We start from the raw sequence: 27,604 nt of genomic DNA, 5'->3' as shown, positions 1-27,604 counted from the left end.
TCACACAGAACCTCCTTCCTTTTTTTACATCACACGCTTCAGAAATTGCACTCCAATGGTCAACCACACTATGCCATGGCGGTGATAGCAAGGTTCCTGGCAATGAAAAGTCTCTTTTCATTGCCTCTGTTCTCTAACAACTGGCCTACAGTAAGAATATGGTATTGTCACTCCACAGACGGCAGGTTGAGATCATTTATTTCAGCCTTCAGATGGCCCTGGTCAAGTTTGAGGGTGGAGGGAAGATTCAGGCATGGAAGTAAGGCAGATCTGTGTTCAGATCTCAGTACTGTTGCTGCTGGTGGTTTAGTACTCAGGTGCACCTGTCAGGCCTATGGCCTCAGATCCCGGCCTTGAGCATATGGATGGCGCTAAGCCTCACTCTCTTCGTCTGCAAAATGGGCTGCAGAATCACTAGCTTATAGTGTTGCTAAGAAAATTAAAGCACATACTATTCGCCGAGTGACTGTTACACAGGAAATCCTTAATACACAGTCACGGTTAATAGTAGCAAGGTGATTACAGCACCTGAGAAGCAGATCATCTCTCACAGCCTCACAGCTCCCCATTTTGTCTTTGGTGCTAAGAAACTACCTATGGGCACTGAAAGACCTTTTCACTGACCATAGTATCTGAGAGACTTAGTTCCTGTACAGTAGCTGTAGATGGGCTTATTTGGACTGGCTTTTGTCTACACAGTAGAGTAGCTCTCTGTACCTTAAACTTCGTGGCTGATTGTATAAGACACTGGAAAGACCTTCAAGGACATCACTGACCAGGTGACTTCAGAATATCCTCTTTCTCTTCTGGTCAGGGCTGGAGGCTTGCAATCATTTCTACATGGTGCATGAGGCTGAAAGAATGAGCCCAGCTCTTGAAGGAAAGACATCTAGATACATAAAGAGGCTCTCTGGGCTGGATTGCATGCATGTTTATGGGTTTGGTAGAGAAGCACGCTAGTCTGACCCAGGGACCACTGTATACACTACTCCCTGTGTAAGGGCACAGAGTTTCAAAGACTCTTTGAGGAAATATATTACTCTTTTTGATATTTCAGACATTAAGTCTTCGATACACGTTCCAAATCTAGAAAGTTTGAAGTACTGATCCCCGTCTTCTTGAAAATATAAAAAGCTAAGCATCTGAAACAGAAGTAACTCTTTTTTGTTCCTGCAAAGTGCCTACTATCCTTAGAATGTGTTGTTCACCTCCTAAAGGGAATATGTAAATCTTTCCAAAGATCTTTGATGTCTTAAAATAGTCAATGTTAAGTTTGTGTGTCCTGATGACGGCCAAAAGTCTCCCTCCCTGGGCATCACTTTAAATCAGTCTCTGGCTCCAATTCTGTCTAATTCATTTGCTTATCAAACAGAGATAAACTTCAAGATATGTCATGTGAAGAATCAAGAAAATCTCTAAGAAAAAACTCCATCTATCAATTAGCAGAATTCCAATAGGGACATATTCTTGGCGGGATCGACTTGCCCTCATTTCCAAGGACCCTATAAATTATCCTCTTCCTTCTATGCTTTGTTAATTTCTACTGAAAAGATTCAGTGATAGATGGAGGCCAAGGGTTGGTGTGGTCCCTTCCCCAAGGATTCTTATGCTTTTTCTTTTGCTCTCAGACTAGTTTTGAATCTAGACTTATTCTTCAGTTCCTCGCTCACTATATAAAATAAATAGATATCTTTTGTAGGGAACTCATAGGTGCATAAAGGAGTGAAAAGCAAGGTCATATTTTATTTACTTTTATAAATTAGTTTCTTATAGCAGCCAGCTTGGAGCCCTGCATGGAATAGGCACTTTTCAACTCTTTGTGGAATGAGTGAAAAACCTAAGTCATTGGTCTTAGTTCTAAAAGTGTTGCTTTCCCTCTCTACTAAGGAGAAAAGGAGTCACAGCTGATCTTTCAAAGGCCCACCTGCAGTTCCTACCAGTCAGGCCTATGGGAGGAACGATCACATTTCTTCTGGGGGGTGGCAAGTAAGCTAACAATATCCCAGAGACATTAAGCATAAATATGTAAATATACAAATATATAAGCACCTAGGCACCGGGGAATTGAAGCAATTGATTTCAATATTGAAAACATCACTCACTTAGATCTGAAATATGTTCTTAAATGTAAGACACATTCTCCTGAAACTGGCTAGCAGGGCTCAGTCCACTGGGAAACATCACTTGCTGGGTGCCCTCGGGAGGGGAGGGAGTGCCAAGTCTCAAGCTGCAGTGCATTTCACTGGGTATCTCTTGCTGAACTTGGATTAGGGTGAAGATTTGGGGCTTAATAGGGCAAAATGATGTCTTCCCTTTCTCCGTCATTTATGGATAACAACTAGGAAACAACTCGTTATTTCTCCTCCAATTATCATGAACTTTACTTGTTTGCTGATTTGAGAGCCAACCCATTATTAGTAATTCAACTGAAAGAGATATTTTTTAAGGAAACTCTTCTCCATTACGGATAAATATGACAGGTGTAAATCTCTTTCCTCCCCACTCAATTTCTGGTAGGTGTAATGTACCATTCCCTGAGCAATTACAAAAATATCACGTTCATGAGAGCATACTTTGTATTTGGTAACACTGCAATTATATCTGAGTCTAGAAAGCTAATGGGACTTCATTACCTAGAACAAGAGAATAAGAACCATGACTTCAGTTCATGCTGGGCCCAGAGTGATCATGCCCCTGAAAGTGGCCTCTTTGACCACACAAGGTCATGTGCGATTGCTGTTGGGTGGGACTTTGTTTGAACCAACTGGTTCCCATCTCAGGGAGTACAGCTGCCTGGCAGTTTAGGGGCTGTGTTAGGGCACAGCCTCCAGAAATCCCAAATCTCAACTCTTGCTGCCTTTCTGGGACTTTTCATTTCTCTGGGTGTTAAAATATATGCTGTCGGAGTCCCACACAACTAGACACACACACATTCCACAGTGTGGGTTCCATGCTCAGCACACTGGAGCCCAGGGCACTTACACAGAGACAGCATCGTAAAGATTGCTCCCAGTCGGCCAGACTCAAATGACCTCCACTGCGGCCCACCAATGACATGTTTATCCTGATTCCCTCCCAACAATTTTAGAAATGGCATTTTCAAATAGATTTTGCATGTGAGGAAAATAGTGGCCGCATGGGAGGGAGAAGAAATAGTTCATTTGGCAAGGACAATGCTGGATATTTGGTCTGGGAACAACCTGAGTCGCTTCCTGGGACACTTTAGGCCAAGTCATGCCTACATCACAACATGCCTTCACCACATGATAAAAGGACTCCAAGGCCAAAGCCAACAGCACAGGTGCAACCACTGTGGCCCTTTGGCGATGCAAAGTGTTGCAGTAACTTCTCGCAGTTGGATCATGTCAATAATACCGAACTGACAGGAAGCCACCTCTATTTTCACACATCTACTCACAAAACCACAAAGAACCTGACTTCGGAAAGAGTTACACACACACACACACACACACACACACACCAAAACAAACATGTGACAGTGATTACAACCACAGAGAAAAACAACTCTTTAGAAGGTGAATAAGTAGGCATCTCAACAGTATGTTTTCAACAACACGCCCTTAGATAGAGAACACATTGAAGAAGCTGCACTGGAAATATTCACCCAAAAAGGTAGAAAACAAAAAAAAGCTATCGATGAGGATTCGGTCATGCTTCATGCAACATATAACAGCAGCAAAACAGGTGAGGTCACACGGTGAACGTTGCGATACTTCATATTAAGAAATATGCCCAAATACACTAAGAAAAACAGAAGCCCCTGAGTTCATCTCAATAGACAGTACTCATCGGAGTACTGCCCAAGAAACACATATGCAAAATCTGATCATCTAAATAAGTTTAAGGAAAAAGAAATAAGTGTAAGGGCTTGGTCTCTGTTTTGTGGATAAAAGGACACGAATTCTGCTCTACCAATTAGAAAGTGGACACAGGGAGGCGGGGGACACTGGGAATGTGGATGTGGGATGCAGACAAATGGAACCAGAGTCTGGTGGACACCATGACACATCAGGACAGGACAGAAACAGACACCGAGGGCTGGGGAGAAGCGTCCTCCTTTTCAACTTGAATAGCATTTGTTCCCATCATTGGTGCCATGATTGAAAACAAGATTGTGTTTTTTGGGTTTTGGGTTTTTTTTAAGGTTTCCTGCAAAGAAGTTAGTGCGTCATCCAAAAGAATCAACAAATCAAACAAGAAAAGCAATGTGCTACTTTCAATTTTTATGTCCCCTAGTTGGAGGGGTTTATATATAAATATACATATATAGTTAGATATAAATATATATCTATATATACTGACAAGGGAATGAGATTATATACACATATACACATATATATAATCTCTATCTTCCTGAATTCTTGACAAATAGTTAGTCCTGCGGTTAGAAGTGAAGATAGAGGGTGGAGGTTGGGAGGAAAGTTAACGAAGAGTGCATACCGCTTTCGGCTTCTGCAAAACGACAAGAAAAGAATTTAAAATCAAACAATTTGATAATAAATTGACACCAGAAGGAAAAGAAGGAATAAAACCTTTGTTTCAAATTATTTGAAGGGTACATGTGAAAACAAGGTTTTTCAGCAAAGCATGAGAACAGGATCATGGGGGGTTAGGACAAGGTCATCCAGGACAGGCTGGGGCACTGGGGTGGGACAGAGGAGCAGGGCTCTCGGGATTTTAACACCTGGTCACTTCAAAGGTGCTAGAGGAAAGAAAATGGGAAATGTTTTAATGCAGGGGAAAAAATCAAAGTTATTATCTCAGAGAGGGTCCAGCACTGGATTCTTAGAGACATGGGTACTGTGTTTGATAAGCCCTGTGTTTTCTCACAGGCACGATCCACATTCCTTCAAACACACCTTTTTCCACAGAACCAATGAGCTTTACACTGAGACCAAGCCACATCTGAGGATTAAAGCTGGCAACGGCACACAGAAAGCCAAAACAAAGCCAGACAAGTTCTTTTCTCCCTTTTCTTAAAAAAAAAAAAAAAAAAATCTAAAAACCTCTATCTGTAAATGTGGCTTTGTTTTAAACATCTCTGATTGGTGAATTAACTGGAGGGTCCATCAAAGGAAAGATTGTGTCTTCGGGGAAAGCTCTGATTTCGTTTTCTTAGAGTGGGGGCAGGGCATCCCACGGGACCATTAGCAGCCTGGTCCTCTCCCTCCTTGGGACCAAAGAGTGGCAGGTGGAAGAGGACTGGTCAAGTTTCAGAGTACAGTCTCTTGCTAGGAAATGCTTCCAGAATGCTCAAGAAAGGCTATTCAGCATCACCCACATCAGGACACTTTGTTGAAAGATGCACAAATAAGAAAGAGAGAACACTGAATTGTACAAAGAATTACTGAGTTGGCAACACAAAGAATATCATTTGCAACCCTCCCCCCCCCCCCCGCCAGGTACAGGTGAGCATTGGCAACAACGTGGACAAGCAGCAGTCCCAGGAACATCCATGTCATCAGTTGAACAGCGAATAGCCAGGACTCTCAGTGGTTTTTTGCAAATAATATTCTTCACTTGCCAACAGGAAAAATATGGGTCTACGTACATATGTTCTAACTGCCACAGCCATGTTCTACACGTGGCTACCAAATCTACCGCTTTTTCTTCCTTTGGGTTGATTTGGATTTTCATAATAGCTGAACGTTTGATCAGATTGACGCGGAGCAATCTGATCTGGGGTTGAGGTAGCAGAGAACATTGGATTGACTTGCTTACAATCCAGCGTTTTTTGTCATGGAGACACAGACTGAACATTTGGAGGTCTGGCGTTATCAGGTCACTCATCCAAATAATGGAAATGCCTTAAACGATCATAGCAAGGAACCTTCTAGCCTGGCCCTGTACTCTGCACGGTCATTCGGGTGTGTGTCCGAAGCTGTCTGCTCTACAGGAAGACGTACTGACTACAACTAAGAACAAGCCAGGATGTCATTTCAGAGGACAAAAGCCTGACCATGTCTCAATGAGTTACCTTCTCCCAAAACGACTGGTAAAAATGGGGGAGACGGGTGGCAGAAATCATCTCTATTTTATCTGTAATGCATACAGTGTTCCATCCACAGAATTCCTTGTTAATGTGATGCCTCCTTCTTCCAGTGTGAACTCATCTATTGACTGGGGTGTTATCTGTTTCAGCCAGACCCAGTCCCTCATCAGTCTCATTTGCACGTAATTACGTGCAAAATAAATAAATAAAGAGGGCCCCTGCCTCTGCGCCTTGCTCCTCCGGCTAATTTACATGAAGCTGATATCCTGCCACCTGGATTTCGGTTGCACCGGGAGAAGCACATATGGTCCACAATAGGCTGCTTGTAATTCGGCTATCAAGAGAGCTCGTATCTCCCATCATGGCCCTGCCCCCTGCCTGCTGGCAATGAGGTCGGCGTCCACCTTTGTGCTTTGTGCTTACAACAGTAAAAGGGGGTAAGAGGACAGTGTCTGACCCCTCTTTTATGCAGAGAGCTGAAAGTGAACGCTGGCACCATCAGACGGAGGGCTGGGTCTCCTTCCTTTCCCTGGAGGAACACTCTCAAGGCCCAGGGGACTCCCGATGCCGGGTGGGTCTGGGATAGAGACGCCAGTGCCTGGTCGAACATGCCTGGAAATGTGTCTTAGGGTCTGAGAGGTGTTGCTTCAGGGTCCCAAGCAAGTAAATAATCCCCAAGACAGGGAAGTGGACCGAACCTTCCCAGGATGCATGCTCACCATCACCAAAGTGAGCTGGCCGCAGAGTCGCAGCAAACTTACCGGCTCTCTCGGTTGGCGGACTTGTATTCAATGGCTATCATGAGGAGCTTGAGCTTCACAAAACACAGCCTGCAATGAGATGGAGACACCTCCCAGTCAGTGCTCCTGAAGGACCAGAGCCACACAGCCAGCACTGTTACGACCCTTTCATCTCCTAATCCCATCGTTATCCAAGGGAGCCTCATTCTGCAGTCGCTGTGCCAAGTGGACGGGCTGGGGGTGGCACCTCCCGCTTCCCCATTAAGGCTGATTTCTTGCAAGCGATAAGGCACTGACTGTTCAAAGTGCAAATTGCACTCAGGTCTAGCTGTCTAGACACAGACCCAAGCAGGAATTGGTGTCTGGGGATCTGTGCTGGGCCAGATTCATTAGTTTCTCGGTTGGGTAGTAAAATGTTAACTGCAGGGGGAGGGAGGTTTTTGGAGCAGCTGGACCTGTTATTTGGATTCCATTTTGGTCTTTTGTATAAATGGCTTATATTGTTGTTCCGAGCAGACCCCTGTGCGCTCGGAATGATGGTAATAATCCTTAGCTTCCGCGTAACTGTCCAACACATGACTGCGGCACCATCACTCCTGGCTCCAGCCAAGCTGTCCCACCTCATCTGCCCATGGCTCTTGCCCGCAGCTCAGGCTGCCTTGAGGCCAGCTTCTTCCTCCCTCGGTGCCTTCACTGATGCAGATCCTGCCCCCAGAACATCTCCTCTCTCCTCACCCACCCTCCCATGCCCACATCAAATCCCACCTTCCCTGTAGGTCTTCTGCGGCTACTGCTGCCCTCTGATTTCCTTTCTATTCTCAGAACTCCAGCACCTTGTCTGCAAACACATTATCCAGCCCTTAGTCAACCTAACATTGGCTGTGCCTTCATGTATCTGAATTTTGTCTCCTCAACCAGCAGAAGTTCTTTAAGAGATCTGGAATGGTTTGGAATTCCCCATAGTACTGCACATGGAACCGCCGATACAGACAAGCTCAATAAATGATTTCCACTTATTGGGGTTCAATTCTAAGAAAATAATAAATGGTTCTGTGAAATATTTTCTGCGTAAAGATGTTCAAGGTAGTAGTATTTATACAGAGCAAGAAGAATTGAAAGCAACCTACATATGCAGTAACAAGGCAAAAGTATGATGCAATATGGAATACATTAGCATTCAAAATAACATTTAAAATATTTTTATTGATTTTATTTTTAGAGAGAGAATAATGAAGAAGGACACACAGAGAGAAACACTGATGAGAGAAAGCATTGATCAGCTGCCTCCTACATGCCTCCTACTAGAGATTAAGCCTGAAACCTGAGCATGTGCCTGACAGGAAATTGAACCAGTAACTTTTCGGTGCATAGACAATGCCCAACCAACTGAGCCACGCTGGCCAGGGCCAAAGTGATATTTTGAAGACTATCTTAAGGTATAAGATCAACAAATATTATTATATGGATACAAATATGTAAACAACATGATACCATTCGGTGACAACATATTTATATACTCAGAAATGAAAGCTCACAGAAATAAAAACTATTCTATATAATGGTGTTTCTACAATGGGCATTATCACTTATGTTCCAAATACTTTTGTATAATAAAACGATGGCTTACTGATAGGCGGGGAAGTGACTTGATGTTCATTTAGCTCCAGCATTGTAAGGGGGAGGAGATGCTGGGTCACGGGGCATGGCCTTTCTCGGAGCTTTCATTTAGTCCCTACAATATCCCTAAGAGGGAGAGATCAGCCTAGTTACTCAGACTTCTGGGGATATCTCTACTTTACAGGTGATGAAACTAAGGCTCAAAAAGCTCATGTAACTTGCCAAGGTCCCCACCTACTACTTGACAGATACACAACATCTTCATCCCCAGAAAAATCTGTGTTGGCAGAGAGAGGCAATAAGCAAATATACAAGTGAATTAATAATAAATTCCCAGATGAAGACAAGGACGCTGCAGAAAATAAAACTCCTAAGCAAACGGAGGGTAACTGGAAGCGTGTGTTATCTGTAATGGTCCAGGAGGAACATTCTAGAGATGTTCCACTAGAGCACAGGGCCCTGGAGCATGATGGGAAGAAGCAGGCAATGAGAGGATCTGGGAAAGAGCATCCTAGGGAGTAGGAACAGCAAGTGCCAGGGCCCTGAGGCAGGAAGGAACTTGGGGTATCTGAGGGCCAGTGATACAACTGTGATAACGACTGGGTCAGGACACCAGGCGGGAGCAAGATCAGAAGACTTTTTTGGCCACAGCAAGCAGTCTGCAACTTATTCCAAGTGGGATTTCGGGAAGCCCTGGGTTGGTTTTAAATAGCAAGGTGCCATAATCAGATGTGCTGGACTTGCGGATGGGCTACTTACAGGTAAGGTACCGATAAAGGCCTCCTGCTCTCTGGTGGGAATAAGACCAATTGCTCATTCAAGCTTGTGAGGTCACGGTCCTCCACATGGCTTCCAACAGACAGTCAGATTTCAAAGGGCCACTTCCAGGCAGGCGTGCCGGGGCTCTCGGTGATGTGCAGGTTTTCTGATTCCCGCCAGCAGACTCTAATGTCTGCTGATTACACAGTTTGCTGAAACACCAGGCCAAGTACAGCTGGGAAAAATGCTCTTCTTAATTTACGTCCCATAGAGCACCACTAACACGTACCTTTTATGGGGCTGTTACTTCTGGAGCTTAAGCTGTTTAAAATATCAGCTGGCTTATGCAGTATTTGTTGAACCAAATTACTAAGATTAAGTAACCATTTTCTAATGTAAATAGCAGCTAAATGCCAAAAGCTCAAGACATCTGATCTTAACTTAGCATGATCCTGAAGAGGCCAATATGCTGATAGTCTGTGAGCAACGACCACTCTGATTTGGGACTCTGGCAGTTCATGGGATCAAAGATCCTTATTTAACCACCTGATCCTACAGGTGAGAAGGGAAGAAATGGTTCATAGTGATCATGAATAATATCTTTAAACTACTATGATATCATTTACCAACTAGACATACGAAGAAAGGAGCTTTCTAACGCAGAAACGTTGATAAAATCTATGTGGCCTTGTGCACATACGTAGCCGAGCAGGGGTTTGCCAGCAGATTTCTTAGTCCTCTCTCATAACTTTCAAATCCCTATCTCAGATAATTCTATACTACTTTATAGGAGCCTCTTTTTAAAAAGCCCTTTGACCCACAACAATCCTTTGCTCACTGGCCAAAGGGACAAAGAGGAGAGGGACAGAGGGATGTAACCAAAGTGATTATATACAAACAGTGCCACGACCACAGATGTTGAGGCCCTTTTGAGACTGCTGATCCTGCACTCCTCCTATAGATGACAAACTGAGGTCCAGAGACAGGACGGCAACTTGCTCAAGGTCCACTGGCCTTTATATAGAAAAGCCGAAGGTGGAAATTAAGCAATTTGTTCAAGTGAAACAACTTTTATATAGAAACGTCAAAAGTGGAAATCAAGTCTCAACGCAGAGTGCTGCACAGATGCTTCTCATCAAAGCAGAGGACATGAAGGGGTGTCCAGAAGCACAATGTGCAGACATGTTCTGTTTGGTCAGTACAGCATTTTTTGTCTTTTGCTTTTTAACTGGCATTAGATACCAACAGGTGATTTCATATAAAAACTAGTTTTTGGCTTTCCTGGACAAACAAGATATGACCACACTGAAGCTACATTTCCTATGACTACAGAGATTGGAGCTCCAAAGCACTTGCCCCTTTAGATGAGACATATGTGCTCCAATGTGCCACAGTCCCCACCGCTCCCTATTGTCTCAGACCTCACAGTTCACTCTTTGTTGCTCCCTGCCCCCTACAGGCATTGAAGATTTGAATCCCTGCTCTAAAAACATCACCTGGATGTTTGCAAAATATCGACACTGGGTAACTTACTATTTACACTGCTCGCAGAATTATGTCTCCCTTGTTAAAAATCACAGTTTTTCATTAGACACTGCCACAGAGAGTCGGCCAATGTCAGGGTACTAGGCTTAAGGCTGCAGTAGAGGTGCAGCCCCTGTTGGAGGTCCATTGGGGAAAAGCAGATCGAGGCCAGGAAACAGGGGAATGGATGTGGTTTGGTGTGGTAATCCTTGATTTATACATCTCTCTGCCCTCTAGACTGAGCTTTTTCTGTGTGAGATGCAAGCTTTATCTCCCTGGCATTTTGCAAAGTGCAAAGCATAAGCCTTCCATAAATGCCGATTAAATAAATGTATGAAAGAATGGGGAGTAGAACGTCACGAGTGGCTGGAATAACACAGAAGAGATAAAGTGGTAAACTGGGAAAGTCTCGTTTAGGCAGAGAAGGTTTGGGAGTGAGTACAGAATCGCAAAAACAAGATGCTTCCTCACGTGTCTTGTTCTTTAAAAGCACACAGATCGGGGTGGGGGTGTGCAGAAGGAAATCACAGCAGCAATGTGCTCTGGGAATCTAATTTTTGCCTTCTACCCACGACGCCCTGATGTAAGCACAAATCTAAGATACGGACAGCAATTTCTCCTTGAGACCCTCTACAAACTATCACAAGGGGTTCGCTCCTAAGAATGTGCCTGCAGACTACCTGAAATTGATGTCCTGAGGTTAAATGTTTTACTTGCATCATTTGGCACCATTGTTTTCCGTAAAGCAAAATGGGCTTTGCTCACCCAATCCTTAGTCACTCCCTGGCTTTACTCAGGCTCCCGTGTTTAAATGTATCCCGGATAGTGTGGTGAGAAAGGAGGCTGAGGGTGAGGGTGAGGCAGGGGTAGGAGAGAAGTAGGAAAGCTCTCCCAGAGTGATAAACAGGATGGAATCAGCCGTAAGTTAGCAAGAATTTAACCCCTGACTTCAAAAATAAAATGTCTCAATGTGTCCAATGCAGGAAGTTGTCGCTGGCTGCAAAAAGTAATTACAGGGGAATAGGAATGACTTTTTTTTTTTTTTAAGAAAAAAAAAAATGCCACTGACACAAAAGGTTTTAAACCAGCAATCTGCAATAAAACTGTTGTAATAACAAGTTAGATTGCTTTCTTGGTAATTATTAAGTAGAGGTCTGTCCAATTTGACAATGACATTATACAAACCCCCCTTTTTTTACTGCCCACATCATCTGTTAACTATAGTAGTTTCAACCCAGATGTTCCCGAGCAAAGGCTCTTAAGAATTAGAGTCCAACTGTTTCTACCTACCCAGAGGGAAATGCATTGTGCCTGCCACTAAATCAGCCCCCTGGACTAGAAACATTGCTGCTGGTGTGAATTAAGCGTGGAAACCTGTCCTAGAGTGCGCACCTTCTAATTTGCTCAGGAAGAATATGCAAATGAATGGCCTGGTGCCAGGAGCGAGGTGGGCGAGGCCGGAGAGGCAGGGCTTAGTGTGCCTTCCACCCCCAGCTCCCCAAAGCGCCCATCTCTCTTCAGCTACCCAGAGCGACCCTTGTAATCATAGTAGATGCCGATGTAAACACTGGGCTTTGGGAAACCAGACCTTTAGAACGGAGGGGCTGGGATGAAACAGATTCACATTTAGGAGCCTTGGTTTAAAATGACAGGATCTGGAGCCCTGGCTGTTGTGGCTCAGTGGTTTGGAGCATCGGCCCACATACTGAAGGGTCTCAGGTTCGATTCCTGGTCAAGGACACGTACTTGGGTTGCAGGTTTTGGTAGGGGCATGTGTGGGAGGCAACTAATCAATGTGTCTCTCTCACATCGATGTTTTTCTCTCTCTCCCTCCTTCCCTCCGTCTCTCTCTTCCACTCTCTCTAAATATCAATGGAAAAAATATACTGGGGTGAGGATTAACAACAACAACAAACAAACAAACAAAATGATAGGCTCTCAAAATGGAAACAGCTAATTTAAAAAAATGAAAAAGGGGGTTTTGTAAGGCTGAGCATCAAGGAAATGGACATCATTTATAAGGCTGTTACTCAGATTCCAGTTCTGACAGGTGGAGCGAGAAGGCTTCAGAACCCTCAAAGACGCACACTCACAATGATCTCCACTAGCACGCCCACTGAAGACACCTGAACTTAAACATAATTACGTTCTTTGATATGGGCTTGACATTGGTCTAAAATGTGAATGAGCACATTTTAGAAAGCTTTATTATTATTAATCAGAAACGTAAGCTCTGTGTTTGCTGTGAGTACCCAGCATCAAGTCAAGCCGTAGCATAGCATCCATCCCGTTTCCAACCGGACTGCCTCTGTGGCCTTCAGGGAAGGGTGTTCGTAGCTCAGGATCACTGGCTTATTCACTAGCATGCACAGGGGTTACTGGTCACCTTCTGGGTCCCTGTAGTAGAAAAACTCATGAGTACTGCTCCTACGTTTAGTCCTGATAACAATACTCCCAGATAATTCGGTGAATAGGGCCAGCTCTTTGAGGAGAGATCGTTTTTTCAAGCTCAGGCTTGAACCTTTCCATAAATTCACATAAAATGCTCATTTCTGCAGCCTGGCTAAATACAATCTATCTTATAACAATGGGGCCTCCTGGCTTCTTTCTGCTCATGTTCAAACTTGGACGTCTTTCGCTGAAGCCTGCTGCTGTCACAGACTCAGTGAACGCAGCTGTAGCTCCCCCGGGGGAGGAGACCCAGCTTCCTCCAGGAGGTCTGACGGCTTAGGCTTCCCTGGAAAGACCTGTCTGCGCAGAACAACACAGGGTAAGAGCATGACTTCCTGAACATTAGGACCCCGGCTGCAGGTGGAAGGGGATGGAGCATCGCCCCAGCCTCCAAGCTGTCTGAACCCAGCTCAGGAGCAGCCGCGATTGAGCCGGGCTTGAGGGCACAGCTCCCACCCATTAGCACAGCGGAGACCTGCTCAGAACTCCAAGTTTCCCAGGCACTAAATTCTCCGCATCACACCTGAATCTTAGCTGCTGCACTGCCACAGGGGGAAGGAGGGAGGCCGGCTATACTGTAAATCCGTCTTTGGTCCTAATCCCCTCTGAGCTGTAAAGCCTGATACAATTAAGCTTTTACATTTTGTAAGTGATAAATGACGGACTGCTATGCTCACAGTGAGGCTGGAACTGGAAAGTGGTGTTCTTGTGGCCAAGCCTCGGCACCTATGGCTTCCTTGGGGACGCCCTCTTTCCCGAGCCCTCCTCTCCCCTGGGCCCGCACTCTCCTCCTTGGAGGCAGGGGTGTATCCTTGTGTTTGCTAGTTCTCATGAGAAAAATCACTATCATGGTTTCCCCCTGAAAACATCAATGTCAAAACATATCTGCTTTGCCCAGTCAGAGTGGCTCAGAGGTTGAGCATCGACCCAGAGACCAGGAGGTACTGGTTCGATTCCCAGTCTGGGCACGTGATCGGTTTGCAGACTCGGGATGTGAAGAGGTAGCCAATTGATAATGTTGCTCTCTCATCCATGTTTCTACCTCTCTATCCTTCTCCCTTCCTCTCTCTCTAAAAATCAACAAAAACAGATTTTTTAAGCAAAGATCTCTGCTTCCTCTCCTCCTCTCATCTAAAGGGGAAACCAATCTGCTCTCCTGGGGAAATCTCAAAGAGCCCAGAGTGCTGAGGGAGTTCTGTGTGGTACTGGGTGCCTCCCAGTCTCCCGACCCCATGCCTCTTAGCATCCCCTCTTCCCTCTTTCTCCCGCTCAGAATCCATCCTCCTTACAAGGCACAGATCAAGTGCCATCGCTTCCAGGAAGCTTATCCTGGTCCGCCTGGCCTCCAGGAAGCTCTGTCTCCCTGTAACTCTCAGCATGTCCTCCTTTGTGTAGATCCATCCAACAAACACTCATCAATAGATGCTCAGCTGTCTCTGTGGATGGAATTAGTTTCCATCACCAGACTGCAAACTCTCAGAAGGCAGCCGCTATAGGGAAACAGAACCCTTTCCTTGGCATTTATAACTATTGTTATTAATCTTTTACTGTGCATATATTTGATCGAATTTAATTGCAGGCTCCTCTAGAGATGGCACCAGGCCTGGCACACTGGCACTAACATCCCACATTCATAAAATATCTACTCAATTGGTTGGCTGATGACTGACGGCAGAATTTTCTAAAGGGGAGGGGTAGATATAACCTGAGAAAGCCAGGGTAATTCTTTTCTTCCTCTGTGCTTCCATCATCTTTGATGGGGCAGGACAGAGTGTGGGGCGGGGCGGGGGAGACATGGAGAGGTGGAAGAGCGGAAAAGGACATTAGCTGGTTCTGAGAGATAAGTAATGTCATTTCTCTTTCAGAGATGAGGAAACTGGGAGTAAGCGCCCAGTCCCAGGTCAGGCAGCTGGTAATGGTCAAAGGGAGGAGGTATGCAGAAATCAAATAGTTTGTCCCAAATCATGTATCCAGCATCTCCATAGCTCACACTGCTTGGCATCACACAGTATCCCATTATGTAAACTGCTCAAGGGCAGGGCACTTCCCTAGGAAATATGGCCCCATACCCTAGCCCCTTGCTTTCATACCCAGCCACGTGCACCCTCCAGTCACCTGCTGAGGAAGGTGGGGAGTGGAAGGAAAAGAAAATGAGTGCTTTGCTAGTGTTCAGACAACAATGGATGGCACCCTCTCCTTCAAGCTCCTTTGCCTTGACCTTGCTGCCACATGGGCCCAGGAACAAGCCGGCTAGGCAAAGCCAAGGGGAAACGCTCAGGGGGTGCTGGCCCCTAAAAGGAACATCTGAAGGGCATTCTGGGGAAGGTCCAGGACATCCCACATGACCTCCAACGAGGCCAAGAGGCAGCTCTGAGTGGTGCAACCTGAACTTCCTCTGGGCTTTGCTGCAGTTAGTGTGTATCTGTTCTCCCCAGCCTGAACCTGCTGGTATGATCCCTCATGGAAACATAACCCAGAGCATTACGGTTTTGGAACTCCACGTTATTGTGCTGTACTGATCTGGATTCAGCATAGGGAGTGGGGAGAGCAGTTGGTGGTCTGCCTGGCTTGCAAGACAGCAGGCTCCTTCCCATGTCCCTGGAGAGTGCAGGGCACACTACGCGGAGAAGGAAGGATGATAAGGAGGCGCACACTAAGGCCTGACTCTTAGCTTCAAGGTGACGCCCACCCACGCCTCTAGGCTTGGGCTAAAATCAGAGAGAAACATTCCAGTGTGTGAGCCCGATGTGAATAAGAGAGGTTACCCCAGTCTGTGGTGTGGAGGGGTGGGGACCATGAGGGTTCCCAGCCATCAAACTTTGTATCACAATCACCTGATTTGTTTGTAAAAAATGCAAATGTGGGGGCCTTACCCCAGATACTAAAATCTGAAGATATAGCCTAGAAACCTCTTCATCTAATAAGTTCCCAGGAGATTCTTAATTAGCCAGCCCTCATCTAGCAACTACTCGAAGCTGCTCCCCATCGCACAAGGCCCCGCGTCAGAACACCGGGTCTGCAACTTGTCTGCGAGGTGGCGTGGGAAGGGGCATCAACATGTTCAGTGTATAAACCAGGGATCGTGACACTGAATCTCAGAAATATTATGAGGATTCAATGAGAAAATGTAACAAGTATTTAGAAATGATATTGCATTTTATCTAAATTAGTTACTGTTTTTGGAACAAAGCTGAGGCCCAGAAGTCAACGTCTATGGCTGCACCTCCCCAGGCCAAGAGAGAGCATCTCTCCACTTGAGATTTTTAAAAAGCTTGCCTTGGGCGGCCTTCTGCCCTGCCTGCCTCTCTTCCTCCAGCATTCTGTTCTCTTGGGGAAAGACCTTGAATTTCACCCCTTTATCCTGCCCCCTTGTCTTTCCCCAGAATGCCTCTCTCAGCTTCTAAGATAGCAGCGAGCTCTCCTGTGTTGCGATCCCACCCTGCAGAGGGCATTCTGCCAGCCCGAGGGGAGAGCGCATTTATTTCTTTTATGCTTTAAGATGTTATGTGCTGCCTATTGTTTTAATGTGGTGCATAATTACAGAAACCGCTCTGAAAATCTGTGTATTTGATCTGTGCTTTATTACACCCAGAATATCCCCCAATTCTTTTTTGTCTACATGAAGCAGCTTAAAATATACTTTGGCATCCTTTATGTCATCTTGAAATTGAGTAGCCAATTCTTACTGTAATGAAAATACGTATGCGCCTGCCCGGTGATATACAACACTACACTCTAATTACGGCTGTGCTTTAATTAACCTGAATTGAAGAGTGTTATCATTAAACTGCTGGTAACTTTGAATTATGGCTTTTCTTTAATTTAAAGTAGAAAACACAGATAATTAAGCCTCTAGATAATCAAATGCTTGAGGAGAGCTTCAATGTTTTGGGATGTTCCTAAATCTCATTAAATGTCCTTCCTTTATTGATTATTTCTACCTCTGCCGTATCGTTGTGTTAAACGAATAATGGCACTAAGTTGAACACATTCTCATTCACATCAGACGGTTTTTGTTTATTGTGTTCCAGACTCTGTACTGAACAAATACTAAATTCTCTGACAACAAGGTGTGTCTGAGGGATTCGCTCCTCCTCAGGACATGTTCTAAACTTGAAAATCAATCGGAGGAAGGATTTTCAGCAGCCACCAGTGTCCGGCTTTTGAGCTGGCTCCGAAGGGCAGTGAGGTTTCACGCTGCCCCGTGGGTCAGCGATGCAGGCTCCGGTGTCCGCAGGCCAGGACTGGGCTGGAAATGCAGACCTGGCCTGGGATATACGGTCAGGGACTGGAGGGCTTGCACGAACCCCCCCTACAGCAAACTAGAGCCAGTAGCACTCAGGGGAAATGCAAGTCCTGTGTTGGATCATCAGATTTTCAGGAGAGGCCAAAACCTACTTTTTATGTACAATACTTCTATTTTGAAATTCTGGCAATTAACTTGCTTTAAAAAATGAAATATTGTGATAGGCAAATTCATGGTCACATTTAGCAGCTTCCCGGGCGAGCAGCCCTACCCCTACAGGTCAGCATGCCTGTGCTCTGATTAGGTTCCCAGGAGCAGCAGAGAAGCAGGGGGAAGGCAGGCTTTCAAGGGCGCACTCATGTTCGATGTAAACACATGTTAAGCCAGGGAACATCAACCACCAAGGAAAGGGCTTAGAAGACTCCCTGCCAATGCCTCCCATGCCATAGGAGCCCTCAGCCCTGCGGTGTGCCCACACTGCCCCTCCTCCAGGCACCGGAGGCCACAGCTGCTGTTCATAGAGCCAGCTCCTATTGGAAGTCCCGAATTCTCAGCGCTTCCTGTGCTAGGCGGGCCTGACTCCATGGTGGAGAAAGTTCCCAGGGACGGCCTCAGTGCTGCAGGGCCAGCGCCTCTGAACGGTTAATGTCTTTCTGTTTCAGAGAGAAATCGCTTTCAGAGACAGGAGACCACGGGAGTTACAACAGGGCATCCATTCTCAGAAAATAACTTCTTCCGAATCAATTACCTATTCACTTTTCCAGTCCATTTAGCATTTAAACTTTCACATAGAGACAGGGTGAGAAATTTCAGTCAACAGCCAAACCACTCTGGATTGCTCAGGGTCTGGACCAGGGACAGACAGAGCGCACCTGCTGTGCTCACTGACAGGCGTCTCCAGGTAAACCCCAAGCTCGGCCCCTCCCCGCAGTGCACAGAACAGGACTGAGCCAGGGGAAGCCGAGAGCCCCCTCCTCAGATCTTCCTTTCCAGAGGGTCGGTGTGGTGTCTAGGCAGGCAGACAAGCACAAGGGAGCAGCTTTTCTTCCAATGGCTCCCCAGATTCCCCTGTTTCTTCCCAGTTGGTATCAGTGAGACAGCTTATCAAATCCCTTGCTAAGGGGTCAATGGATCAGGTTGAATGTTTCAATGCTTGGTGTCTTCACAGGGAACAAAGCCCTTGTTTCACTTAAACCCAGCATCTGAGATCCTAAGGGGGGATTTGAGGCATCATCATGGTGGTGGAAGTTTCTTGGGATCCTGGACACTGAAGCTCCTGAGGTCACACCCCTTAGGTGACACCTGTTGTATCTATGGCTTGGGCTGCCCTTGGCTGCCCTTGTCAAATCCGTCCTGCTGAGCCAGGGTCAGGAGAAGCTGAGCCTTCCTACTATCCTATATAATAAAGAGCTAATATGCTAATTAGACTGAACAGCAGGACGACCATAGGATGACCTTCTGGATGAAGCCGAGGCTGTGAGGGTCAAACCCCTTGCACAAATTTCATGCATGAGACCTCTACTTGTAACATAACAGTTGTTCATGTTGGGGACTTTTTCAAGGTCTCTTTCTGGTACCTGTGGCTCCGCATTTCCTCAGCAAATCAAGAAGGCACCTGGAACAGTGGCTTCTCTGATGTCTCTATGACCTGACTTAAGTGAAAGAGGTTAAAAATCCTTTCATCAAGGGGCTAGCAAGATTTGCTAGTAAAATCAAAGAGACTTGGGTTCACACCTCCCCTTCATAAATGCGCCTGCATCACGGGAGCATAATTCAAGATCTGCAGGAAAATGCAGTTCCTAATTTAGTACAAATGATGGACCATGCCTGAGATTCTCAGGACTGGACGGAAAAGTATGGCCAGCAGAAGTCCCCCAGGCAGAGACCACTCAGCGACCCCCCTTCCCATTCACTGCCCACAGCTGAGCCCACAGGACACAGTCCCGAAGTGTCCAGTGTCCCCACTGTGCTGGGCAGCAGTGGGCATCTTTCCTGAGGGGGACCCAGGGAATATCCCTGAGGCCCGAGGAGCATATGAGTGTGGTCACTTACTCACAAACAGTAGGGAAGGACAGACCCACGAAGGCACTGGAGAGATACTCTGTGTACATTTCATTGGAGACTCCTTCCAAGTAGTATTTCTGCCACGTGTCTTCCTCAATCTGAAGGAGAAGAGCAAGAGGAGGGTTTGAGATATTGGCAGAAGGCTATACAAGGAGAGCTTGAGTTCTACCATTCTGGAAACAAATGCATGCACTGGGTATGCGATGGTGACCTTCCTCAACAGCCAGGAACACAAACCGGTCGCCCAGGTGAAGCTTTCCATGGCTCCGAATTCACAGGCCAGAAGTACGTCCCCTCTAACGCATCACTTCTTTTTCAACCTGTCGATTCCCAGTGGTGTAGAGAGGCATGGGTGCTCACTGCCATATGGGTGGGCAGGTAAACCGATGTGATTTTTTTGGGAGGAGAGCAATTTTAAAATTGTTATCAATATTGATAAAAGTCCACATTCTCTTACACAATTCCATTTTAAGTATTCATAGCAAAGATACACAAAGGCAAGTATATAAAGACATATGTATAAGAACATCCTTTCTATTCATAAAAAAAATTGGAAATAACCACAAATGGCATGTGTGAAATACAAAGAATGAAAAGGTATGGTGAAAATGTATATGTGAATATAGAAATTATGTAAAAGGGCACATTAAATAGTGTGTATAGTCTGATCCTGTGTTTTTTTAAATACCCTATAATTATCTGAATGCTTGTAAAGCCATGGGAAAATGTAGAAAGCTTTATACCAAAATACTAACGGTTGTTATATCTGAGATATACAATGACACTTTTTCTCTATAGATTTCCCTATTGTCTGAAGGCTTTTACAATGAGCATATTTATATTACAATGAAACACTACACCTATTTCTACTTTGAGGGAGGAGATTTTCGCAACCTCCTACTGAATGCCACAAAGCAAACATGTAGCTTCAGAGAGGTCTTACCCCAATTTCCATTAAAATATGGGGGGGCATTGCCTGATTAATCAAGTTCAACTGGTTTTCCCAACAACCTTCTTCATGCTAAGAATTTCTGAAAATTTTTTTTTACCTTGGAATCAATCTTTAAAAATTATAAAGTGAGTAACAACAAGAATGCTTAGCCACTCTGGGAGTTTGGGGATCTCATCGCTCCCCATGCAGGCAGGCAGGCTGTGTCCTTGGGTCTCTGTGAGATGCTGCCTCCCAAGTTCATTGCCACTGGAGGTTCGATAAGGGGCAGGATGAGAGGGACTTCCCTGCCAACGAGAAGTGGTTCTTAATAATTTCTTGTGCAGATGTTGAATGAAAAGGCATCTTGCCAACGGTTCAACGGTAAGTTAACTAGGGAACTTCAATGTTTGAAATTGAAAGAGACTTGGAAACAGAGGGAAATGAACACTTACCACCTACTTGGTGACACTGTGGAATACAAAAAAAAAAAAGCAAACCAGAAATAATTTAGAAATAAATTGAATGCTCCCTGCTTCTAGGCTGTTTGCCTGCTTTGTGCTCAGTCTGGGTGATTAGATTGTGTTGGTTAACCTCATTAGTGGGAGCTGCTTCTAACCTACTCCCACGAGTTCCACATTAGCCATGCACCACTGCTGGGTGCCGGCTGTTTATCTCCAAATTGGTCTTCCCCAGAGTGGGGTCTTTTAAAAACAAGACACTCAACCATTTCTACTGCTAAACTGTATGATTTTAAAAATTAGCTACAATGTGTTGAGCCTAAGCACAAACTTCCTAATTTCCTCAAATCATAAGATTTCAACTTTTTTCTCAAATAAAAGGTATGCCTGATTTTATAAGCAAATATCATTCATTCCAACTAACCTGAAGAAAGCCCACTCTTTAGTTAATAATTTGAAATATAGAACATTTGGGGCACTATACCATCAAAACGTTTCATTGGTAAATAAGATAGCATATGAGGGAATGCCAATGATAAGTCCTCATAGAACTTTATAACAGCAAATCCTATTCTAATAAGAATTTGGCTTGTTCTTTTAGCAGGGACATTTATTTATTTATTTAATCGTCACCCGGGGACATGTTTATTGGTTTGAGAGAGAGCAATATCAATGTGAGAGAGAAACATCTATCCTTTGCCTTCCATATGCACCTCCTGAATGCACCCCCAATGATTGAACCTGCAGCCAAGGTGTCTGCCCTGACCGGGAATGGAACCCACAATCTTTTTGGGGTAGAGGATAACACTCCAATCAACTAAGCCATCTGGCCAGGGCAGGGACATTCCTTTTATAATGTGTTCCACATGTTGCTAATTTAAATATTACAGTGAGTTTCAAAAATAATGAAATGAACCTTTATCTCAGTCGTTTTTTATTATTGGTGGTAATTCCTCAATTAAGGTGGTTTTCATATTGTCCGTTTAGGTATGGTCAGGAATTTCATGACTCTGTGTCCTAATGGAACTACTCTTCGAACCAAATTTTATTGTAGGTTAGTCACTAAACCTTTGAAAGTAGAAACAGATTCTTTGTGCAACAACAGTATTATGCGTGTTTGTTTTGAACTTAGCAAAAATCATTTGTTTCACTGATTTGTTCATTCAGCAAATATTTGTTGAGCATATTAAGTATCTTAGGACCTGTTCTAGTTATTGATAAAATCAATTCAAACCAGTATTTATTTCCACATATTTTTCTCTTTGCCAGAAAAAGCACCAGCTATATCTAGCTATGACATATTTGACCAGAAACATCTGACTTTTACTGACCTTCTACACATTTCTTTTTCTGCAAGTCTGCCTTTGTGGCTGATTTGAAATGCTTAAGGACCAAAAGTCAAAAAAGCTGGAAAAAATATACCTAACTTTCTGGAAAGCAAAATGCCTCTTGTTATGCAGACTCTCAGGTTGTATCTACAGTGAGGATATGGTAGCAGTGAATTCTCGGTATACAAGCAGAGGAGTCTAAATTCATTAACCAGGTTTCCATGTCTTTAACACTGTTTCCATAGGAATCGGTCGACATGTTTTCTGGTTTCTGATAAATGTTTCACACACAGAGAAAAGAAACAATAACCCCCCCCCCAAAAAAAAAAAAACACTTAAAATGGTTAAGATGGTAAATTGTATGTTATATATTCTTATCACAATTAAATTTGTTTAAAAACCCTATGTACCACATAAGAACAGAAGAATCAGTAATTCACTACTACGGAGATGCTTTAATCCTTAGAGGCAAGAATGACAAGTTGTGATGGAACAAGGACAGGCACCAGCAGTCCCATCAGGAGAGGCAGGTGCAAGCACCCAGCCTATGACACTGCAGTGTGTCACCGACCCAGACAGCAGAACCTCACTCCTCATCCCCAGGCCAGGGTATCAATGGTAACTTCTTATTCAGGTTTGCCTTTCTGTGTCTCAAGCATGGCAGCTCTGACTTAGTGTGGAAAAGCAAAAGTGAAAAAAAAAGTGAAGGTCCCTTTTATCTTTGTCAGCAGCAGTGAGATGCATTCTCAGGAAAGGAAAAGTAAGTGTAAAATATGTCCAGTTTAAGACACTGTGGTTAACACAGAGGAAAGGCCAGTGTACAAAGAGATCTAGAGAGGGTACAGTGAGTTTCGTCATTATAACAACACTGAGGCACAGAGAGGTTAAGTAACCCACTGAAGGTCACAAAGCAATGAGTGGGACAAACAGGATTCAGAGTTCATGTTCTTTCCTTTTTTGGTATATATATAATTTTTTATTTTTTATTTTTTCAGAGAGAAAGGGAGAGGGAGAGAGAGATAGAAACATCAATGATGAGAGAGAATCATTGATTGGCTGCCTCCTGCACGCCCCCTACTGGGGATCAAGCCCACAACCTCAGGCTTGTGCCCTTGACCAGAATCAAACCCAGGACCCTTCAGTTTGCAGGCTGATGCTCTATCCACTGAGCCAAACCAGGTAGGGCTGAGTTTATGTTCTTAATCACCTACCATTACCTCTTGCTAGAAATGACAGGGTCAATATAGGAAAGCAGTGATGCTAAAGTTTAGGGGCCAGGAAAGACTTTCTGTATATAAGCACCTAAGGGGGAAATATCAGATCAGAACACCCTCCAAGATTCAAAATCCTAAACCCTGGAGCCCATGACTTTGGGGGAGGTCAGCAGAAGTAACAGTGATCTCACTTCAAGCTGGAAGACTTCAGGCTTCCTCTCAGAATATGACAGCATCTCTTCTATTCTATACAATGGAACCATCCCAGCCTCCAGTTCTTTCCTAAAATAGTACATGCTGTTCTCCACATCTGTGTTGTCAACGTATTTTTAACTGCAATGTGAACACTTCCCTGCAGAAAAATGAAGGAATGGGGCCTAAACGACTTAGGGAAAGGCGCCAAAATTAATTTGCCAGTCATTCAGCAATCTGTCAAAGGCAAAACATTGCCTGAGGCAGCAAGTTGTCCTCCGCCTGTCACATCAAACTCCAGCTGTTCCAGAAAAGCACCTAGAAGATGCGTGGGTGACCTGTGCAGCAAAAACCCACAGACTCCTCGGGGAGAAAAGGAATTGAGCCACTGGCCAGCTCGTCTACACTTCTCACGGTCTTATTCATCGGCCCTTCATTATCTAATTTTTCAACCAGTGAGTTCCACCCCCAAGAAAATGGCTGTCCACCAATCCATGGGCTGATGGCTCCGTCATCAAAGGCACCTTCCAACTGAAACCATCCGCCTTGGCTCTGGGGGAAGGAACACCTTCTTGATTCCAATTCTGCACGTGTTACTAATGATCGGTCGGTAATGACACCTTTTCTATTTTATGCTTTCCCTGATTAGCGTGAAACTATGTTTCTCTAATGTTAACAGCCTGGTGAATGTGGAGAATCAACCATCCTGGCTGGGCTGTGTTATAAGCATCGCGATTTCTGTTCCAGCAATGAGTCAGAATAACCATGTTGATTGCAGCCAAATAATTTTGTAAAAGTCTATCCCTACCTCCAGAGTCATCTAAATAATTCCAAAGATGATCACATTCCAATCCGTGCTTAATTGAAAACAAGCACACTGTTTTAATCCAAATATATGTTCTATTGTGTACATCAAAAACAATGAACTGAAAGGAACTACGAAAACCAATGACCATTATTTTAATAGCTGCAATAAGAAGAGGTGAGCTGTAACGCACACACGAACATTACCCAAAACTGGTAGTAGGAGGCCAGTCTAATAGCAGGTTGTTGTTACATTTATAATTTTTAAAAAAGTATATTTTATTGATTTTTCACAGAGAGGAAAGGAGAGGTATAGAGAGTTAGAAACATCGATTAGAGAGAAACATCGATCAGCTGCCTCCTGCACAGCCCCTACTCAGGATGTGCCTGCAACCCAGGTACATGCCCTTGACTGGAATCGAACCTGGGACCCTTCAATCCACAGGCTGACGCTCTATCCACTGAGCCAAACCAGCCAGGGCAACATTTATAATTTTTAAAAAAATGTACCTAAATTCTCAGCTAATATTCTTCCTCTAATAATGTGGTAGTCTTTATAGTGTGACAGTCTAAAACAGTGCACTGACATCAACTGGCCAATGTACCTTAGATCCCATCAGAACATATTTATTCTTACAAACAAAAGAGAGCCCACAGAAAGTGTCAGGCCCCCGATGACAATTATAAACGGAAGCAGCATTTCTGGGCTCCGGGCTGATGAGTGTGTGGCTGGTGACCAAAATGAGTGGGGTCACTGTCCCCTCCTTCAGCAGCACGAGCAGCCCACTCTGTCCCTGGCACACATCTGCTTTCATGCTGCATCTAAGGGTCTCTTGCTGGAAAGAACGATGTTGAGGGCAACTGAATGTTGAGAAGACTTTATCTCTGGGCAGCTGGGTTCTCTCTCTCCTTTGTTTCCTTCTAAGTTCCCATGTTAACAAATGTGCCCCAGTTGTTATCCATGGGCATGTGGCTCTCTCTTTCTCTCTCCCTTCCCAGCCTCTAAGTTCTTCAGTATAATTACAGCCCTTCCCCCCCAAACCAACTCACAGAATTAAAAAACAACACACTTGAACTAAAAAACAACACGTTTGAATTTTGCTCGCTTAGGTCCTCACAGGTGGAGGGACAGGGACTGCCTCCATGCACTGCTTTCTGGGGGGTGGGGGAAACTGGTGACCCAGCTGAAATCAAAGGAAAGATGCAGAAGAGATGGGGAACGAGTGGTACTGTGCACCTTTCAGAATATGTTTCTTTCTTGCTCCAAATTGCCCACCACGGCTGTCCTTCGACATGAATGCAGGTCGGCGGCCCTTCCGATAGCAGCATTGCACGTTGGGGACTCCATAACCATTTGGCATCCCTCAATTATAGCCCATTTCAGACTGCATTGTCCAGAATGTGAGGGCAGGAAAAAAGGATCTCGGATTTTTCCAAAGGCTTCAGGACAATGTCAATTAAAACAAATTATTTGAGATTTGATGATGGAATGCCAGATAACTGGTTGCTTGAGCTCTGGACGAATAAATAAACAACTCCAAAGACACATTTTGGGGTAGACTTGAGCCAAGTCTCTTATTCCCAGACAAGTGGGCTGCAGACTATCAAATAAGATTTCTTCCATCACACATTATGAAAAAAATGAGTCCATATGAGGTATTTAGAGAGAGAACAGACCACACCAGAAAGCATTAGCGTACATGGCATTTCCCCACTGTGTTCCCAGCCCAGATTATTCCAGAAGAAACAAAAAGGGCCAGAGGGACAGGAGGTAAAAGAATGGTTAGAAGGAAGCATGATACGAGAACCTTTAAAAATAATAATTATTGCCCGGCCGGCGTGGCTCAGTGGTTGAACATCCACTGATGAACCAGGAGGTCATGATTCGATTCCTGGTTGGGGCACATGCCCAGGTTTTGGGCTTGATTCCCAGTAGAAGGCGTGCAGAGGATGGCTGATCCATGATTCTCTCTCATCATTGATGTTTCTCTATCTCTCTCCCTCTCCCTTCCTCTTTGAAATCAATAAAAAAAAATTTTAAAGAATAATTATTTAGAAATTATTTAAGAAAGTGTTACTTATGTGGCAGAAAATGGGTGCTTTTTTTCAATACATAAAAGATCTTCTACTCTCTTATTTTTTTCTCTAATGTATGCTTAAGAGATGCCAGACTTTTTTAAAGATTGGCCTAATTACTGTCTATTCAAATATGACTTTGTTTTTGCAATCCTGCTAACAGTTAACAGCATCCTCATTTTAGCTTCAAATAATAAGGTTCTTAAAATACCCCTAAAACAATTCTAACCTGGTAGAAGGAGCAGGAAATACATGCTCTCCCGCAGGCCGAGCAACCTTCCCAGCGACACTTCAGCCCCACACACAGGATTTCCGGGGACAGAGCTCCTCAGCCCACGTGAGGTGAGGGACCAGGCTTTTATTTTTATTTCTAATATCTAGTCTTCTGCAGGCAAAAACTTTGGAAAACTCTAACAAAAACGAATTCCAAAACAAGAAGAAGAAAGAAATGAAAAGACAAGACATGCAAAGTACAAGTCCAACATTTTCATCATGAGATTCAACGGATATCAAATCTATCTGCTAATTGCTTTAGGTTTCAAAGCACTTCCTCTCGTGTTCTTCCTTATCTCTGGGTGGGTGGGCAGCAAACAGTTCCCAGGACCCTCCAGGAATGGCGCCCGCGGTTGTGCTAGCCGCCCTCCCTCACAACCTTCCCTCCCACAGTTTCCCCAGGTGTCCGTGGAGTTTAATTGTTCTCAAGTAAGATTTTTCAAAGTAAGTGACTAATGGGTGTTACCTTGAACATAAGAGTTGGTGAAGAGCAGGTTCTAGGGCAGTGGTTCTCAACCTTCCTAATGCAGTTAATACAGTTCCTCATGTTGTGGTGACCCCCAATTTCATTGTTATAAATTGAACATAATTAAAGCTTAGTGATTAATCACAAAAAAATATGTAATTATATATGTGTTTTCCGATGGTCTTAGGCAACCCCTGTGAAAGGGTCATTCGACCCCCAAAGGGGTCGCGACCCACAGGTTGAGAGCCGCTGTTCTAGGGTGTCCCCATTAAAATGGAGGCCATTTTGAAGGCAGAAAATTTTTTCTGGATCTCCAGTGCCTGGAACAATGCAGGGATCATAGTAGTAGCTCAATGATATGGTTGAATGAATGAAATAAATTTGGGAAGCACTGGATTTCACAAAGCCAAATGGGACATTTAAGGCAATACTTGGGAGTATTTAACAC

The 27,604-nt window shown here is 44.4% G+C and overlaps 1 protein-coding gene across 21 annotated transcripts in view; it reads right to left on the bottom strand.

The window, feature by feature from the left end:
• Positions 1-27,604, bottom strand: part of KCNMA1 (potassium calcium-activated channel subfamily M alpha 1) — a 704,741-nt gene that overhangs the window by 138,448 nt on the left and 538,689 nt on the right. For all 21 annotated transcript variants that reach the window (XM_059662276.1, XM_059662282.1, XM_059662277.1 and 18 more), the window contains exons 15-16: positions 19,403-19,512; positions 6,775-6,843 (exon numbers count right to left, since the gene is read on the bottom strand). In XM_059662276.1, coding sequence (XP_059518259.1) covers positions 6,775-6,843; positions 19,403-19,512 — 179 coding nt within the window. The remainder of the gene's footprint in view (positions 1-6,774; positions 6,844-19,402; positions 19,513-27,604) is intronic.

This window comes from Myotis daubentonii, chromosome 13 (assembly GCF_963259705.1).
Source record: "Myotis daubentonii chromosome 13, mMyoDau2.1, whole genome shotgun sequence".
NCBI lineage: Eukaryota > Metazoa > Chordata > Mammalia > Chiroptera > Vespertilionidae > Myotis > Myotis daubentonii.
Note: the sequence above shows the minus strand (reverse complement) of the source record. Positions and strands in the feature narration are given on the sequence as shown.